Raw genomic sequence first — 5,000 nt, forward strand, 5'->3', positions numbered from 1 at the left:
CAAACAAGACTTGAGAGAAGTCTTTAAAACTGTTACTATTTGATTTTGATAAGCTGAGGTCGACACGCTCATATCTGCAGGTCTGACAACCGAGCACAATTATGGGCTTGATTAATAAACATTGTTGGAATGGTCGATATTTTGCGTTGATTTGGGAGTCTTATTTCCATTACAACAATGATCCCATCACCATTTTTTAAAAGATTATCAGACATGCAACTAAGTACACGCGGGCCGGTGTCCATTCTTAGTGGGTTTGATTTCATGACCCACCACCCGAATCTGGTATTACGTTGGGTTGAAGCAGATGGTGAAAAGTAAATTTAAATTTAGAATAGTAAAAAGTATGAAACTTACCGTTTTCATGATTCTCAAACCTTTCTCTCTCTTTTTTTTTTATTGTCAACGAAACTACTAAAATTCACGAAAGACTTATTTCTTTCGCTATAGAATCAAATGAAGTTGACATCATTCACATAGTTGTTATTGTTTTTAAGATTGTAACTTGAGTGATTAGTTCTCACTGAATTCTGGCGGACAGATCTTGTAAGTATTTTAAGATTGTAACTTGAGTGATTAGTTCTCACTAAATTCTGGTGGACAGATCTGGTAAGCATTGTACTTCAACACATACTATCAATAAACTTAATCTTTAGCATCTGAATCATCCCGATATAACTCCACTCTGAGAGTGTGGGTACATGTATTTATTTTTGTGAGGCTCTGTCGTATTGTGGTATGACCACTCGCTTTCGGATCGGAAGGTCCTGGGATCCAGCCTCGCTCGGCGCACAGTTGAGTCCTTGGAAAAGGCTCTTTACTCACATTCTCTCACCGTACTCAGGTGTAAAAATGAGTACCTGTCCGTTAACAGTGTTGTGTTTGTCCGAAAAAAATTGTAATATGGCCTTACAGGCGTCATGTCCCGTCCTAAATGTTAATTGTTGCTGTTGGCCAGAGAGCTTTGGTAGAGCGCTTTGAGCACGTTTAGTGGATATTGCGATATATAAAAAGCTCAATTTTAAATTTATAAAAAAAGTGTTCTGATCAAAATGAAATAGAAATATATTTTGTCCGTGACAGGTCGGTCTCCGTGGTCCACCAAAGCCATCGTTAACTTATAGGATGACACTGACGAAAAAAATGACGTCAAAATGCCAGTCTTTTGCCACAAAAGAAAACAAATCGTGAGTGTATTCAACAGTTCAACCAATGAAATACCTTGTTTCCTTGAGCTCTACTAACGACAACTCACTAGACGCTACACAAATCTAAAAAAATGACGTCAAACTGCCAGTCCTAGAGGGTTCTAGTGTCAGGCTATAATATGTTAACGATGGCTACGGGTCCACAGCCTGTCCTTCCACGTACCTCCACCTCGTTGATAGAGATATTTCTCCATGTTGTCACAATCCACTTTGGTCCTGCAGAAGATGAGGGCGATGTCCATTTTGTGTTCCTCTATGGCAGCGATGACGTATTCACCCTTCAGGATCTTGATGGCTTCGGAGTAAGTCTCTGGAAAAAAAGTGGAAACACGGACAATCATTATCAATCAGTCTAAGATAAATAAATAAATAAATAAACAAATAAATAAATAAATAAATATATACATAAATAAATACGTGACAAACGTGACCACTGGTGTCGATCTGGCATTATGTCGGAATGAGCTTGATATAGAATATTGAGTTTGAAGTTATCAAAAAAAAACCCAAACAAACCCCTCCCCCCCAAAAAAAAAACAAAACAAAAAACAAAACAAACAAACCCCAAAACACCTCCAACCCCCCCCCCCCCCCCCTTTAAACAAAAACAAAGAAAGAATAGAAAACAATAAACAACACCCCCCCCATAAAACAAATATAAAAACAAAACAAACAAAAACAACAAAAACAAACAAACAGACAAACAACCAAAAAACAAACAAAAGGCAACACAAAAGCCAAAACAAAATTAGAGCATTTATAGAGAGCTATATCCACTGAACGTGTTTAACGTACTTTACTATGGGTCCCCACCAGCAACAACACTTAAACAAGGACGCGACATAATATTTATTAAGTTTGAACAGAAGCATTTCTATTTAATATCTTGGGATGCAGGGACGCTCTACCAGCTCGCCCTTTTGTGAGATTTTTTAAAAACCCTCATTTCAGTACATGACAGGGATACTAAACTTGTCCCTATCATCTCACCGTCCACCGATCTTCAACATAATGAATGATGACTACTTGAATGTTGTAGGTAGCGACTTACATCTGAAGTAACTAATATCTGACCAATATTTTCTTTAAAAAATCCTTTCTTAAAAAAATATAGCATTGTGGAGAACACTGTGCTTATTTGAGTCAATAAAAAAATTGATACGGCGCACATCTCTACTGAAAGATTTGAAAATTAGAAATGTATTTTTTACAGATAGATAAACAGATAACTTGATTTCCTTTTATAATTTAAAGTCAGTTTGAAAGTTCGTTGAGTCAAACAGATATCATAAAATATGTACCAACGACGACACTTGACTCCCAAAATCAACTAATTTTGACACTGTAAAAAGTTGTCAATTTGCGTCATCTATTTATGACATCAAGTATTATTATTACTTCCGTTGTGTTGTTGATTTAGCGGTGATCAGTGTTACGTATGTTCTAATTTCGTGTATGTTTGTGTGTGTGTGTGTGTGTGTGTGTGTGTGTTGTGTGTGTGGTGTATACATGTGTGTGTGGGTGTTGGCATTTTTCAGCAAATCGTGGCATTCATAGTGATATTAGTCACTTGATCACATGAAGGTATTTCAGTCACCATTTTGATTCTTATTTTACTATTAGGGTTAGCTCGAGATCAAGGATATTTCTTTTTCTATTAAGGTTAGTCATAAGTCTTAGTCTTATTCAATTTGTCATTATATCTAGAAGTATTTTAAAAACTCTAGAGCAAACCTTGATAGATTTGTGAATGTTTAAAATTTCTTAATTTGACCATTGTTTTGATTTTCAGCCGCCATTTTTATTTGTTAAATATTGAAAGATAGTGCAAAGCAGTCCGAGAGTTGTTTTTTTTTCTATTAGGGTTAGCTCGAGAGGTTAGTCATAAGTCTTATTAAAGGTGCTAGGAAGTTTGTTTTTCCATAAGTTAGGTAAAGGGGAGACATTCCGAAAGCTCCTACATCCCCAGTATTCTTTAAATTTGTATTTTCACCTTTGATCTTTTGTCAGGCGTTTATTTATTCAATTTGTCATGATTTTTTTCTATTAGGGTTAGCTCGAGATCGGATGATTTTTTTTCCTATTAGGGCTATTCATAAGTATTATCAAAGTCTTAGGGTGTTTGTTTTTCCTATTGGGGTTAATTAAAGGTACTAGGTTTAATTTTTTCTTGGGGTTAGTTGAGGGAATATATTATTAAATATATTATTGGGCCACACAGAAAAATCAACCGAAGATATACCAAATTACACAGACAACGTTGTTTACCAATCTGCTCTCATTAAATGATGGTGAGTACAGTATCGAATGAAAATAGTTCTTTCCCCGCGAAATTGCGGGCTTTTTACTAGTATATATATATATATATATATATATATATATATATATATATATATATATATATATATATATATATATATATATATATATATATATATATAAACGAAAACCAGAAATAATAGTGCTCAACTTTTTGATAAAAGGAGCTATTTATACAATATTTCAAGTATAATTCTACTTCCTACTGAGAGCGAATGCTCGAAAAAATATTGTAGAAGTTGATCATAATTATACTTGAAATATATATATATATATATATATATATATATATATATATATATATATATATATATATATATATATATATATATATGTATATATATATAATTTTTTTTTAAAAGCTTTCACTTCGAAGTCATACAACCCATCATTCTTCACGTATCGCTGTCGTTAAATCGGACTGCTATACGGATAGAGTGACGGCATTCCTAATCTTAAAAAATAATTGGGTAAACAATTGTAATTGATGAATTCTCACCGCTAGAGAACTTCCTTTTTAAGTTGCATTTGAAACAAAAATAGATAAAACAATACATAATACATCAAATAAATAAATAATGCATAAATAAATAGATAAATTATATATAAATAAATGAAATTCATTTTTAGATGGTGCACAATTAGCATTTCTAGTCGATACTATTCATAATGATTTAGAAAACGTTATTCTCTAAAATAGGCTCGGAAGAGTATTCAAAACTATTTTTCTTAGAAATGATAACAGAGGAGAGCCTCAATATATTATTTAGATGACACTGATGACGGTGAGATGATGATGATGATGATGATGATGATGATGATGGTGTAGATGATGATGGTGGTGATGATGATAAGGATGATGTTAATGAGTGATGAGATGATGATGAGTGTAATGATGATGGTAGATGATGAGTGAGATGATGATGATGATGATGGTGTAGATGATGATGGTGTAGATGATGATGGTGGTGATGGTCGTGTAGATGATGATGATGATGATGATGATGATGATGATGATGATGGTGTAGATGATGATGATGATGATGATGGTGGTGTAGATGATGATGGTGTAGATGATGATGGTGTAGATGATGATGATGATGATGGTGGTGTAGATGATGATGGTGTAGATGATGATGATGATGATGATGATGGTGGTGTAGATGATGATGGTGTAGATGATGATGGTGTAGATGATGATGATGATGATGGTGGTGTAGATGATGATGATGATGATGATGGTGTAGATGATGATGGTGTAGATGATGATGATGATGATGGTGTAGATGATGATGATGATGATGGTGGTGTAGATGATGATGATGATGATGATGATGATGATGGTGTAGATGATGATGGTGTAGATGATGATGATGATGATGATGATGGTGTAGATGATGATGATGATGATGATGATGATGATGATGATGATGATGATGGTGGTGGTGTAGATGATGATGGTGTAGATGATGA

At 34.1% G+C, this 5,000-nt stretch overlaps 1 protein-coding gene across 1 annotated transcript in view; it reads right to left on the reverse strand.

Annotated features, from left to right (window-relative positions):
- LOC144976889 (ATP-dependent RNA helicase Ddx1-like) overlaps window positions 1–5,000 on the reverse strand; it is a 565,840-nt gene that overhangs the window by 134,119 nt on the left and 426,721 nt on the right. Inside the window, exon 20 of the mRNA XM_078921446.1 lies at window positions 1,372–1,518. Coding sequence (XP_078777572.1) covers window positions 1,372–1,518 — 147 coding nt within the window. The remainder of the gene's footprint in view (window positions 1–1,371; window positions 1,519–5,000) is intronic.

This window comes from Berghia stephanieae, chromosome 7 (genome assembly GCF_034508935.2).
Source record: "Berghia stephanieae isolate SIO BIC M18660-M18661 chromosome 7, UCSD_Bste_1.3, whole genome shotgun sequence".
Classification (NCBI taxonomy): Eukaryota; Metazoa; Mollusca; class Gastropoda; order Nudibranchia; family Aeolidiidae; genus Berghia; species Berghia stephanieae.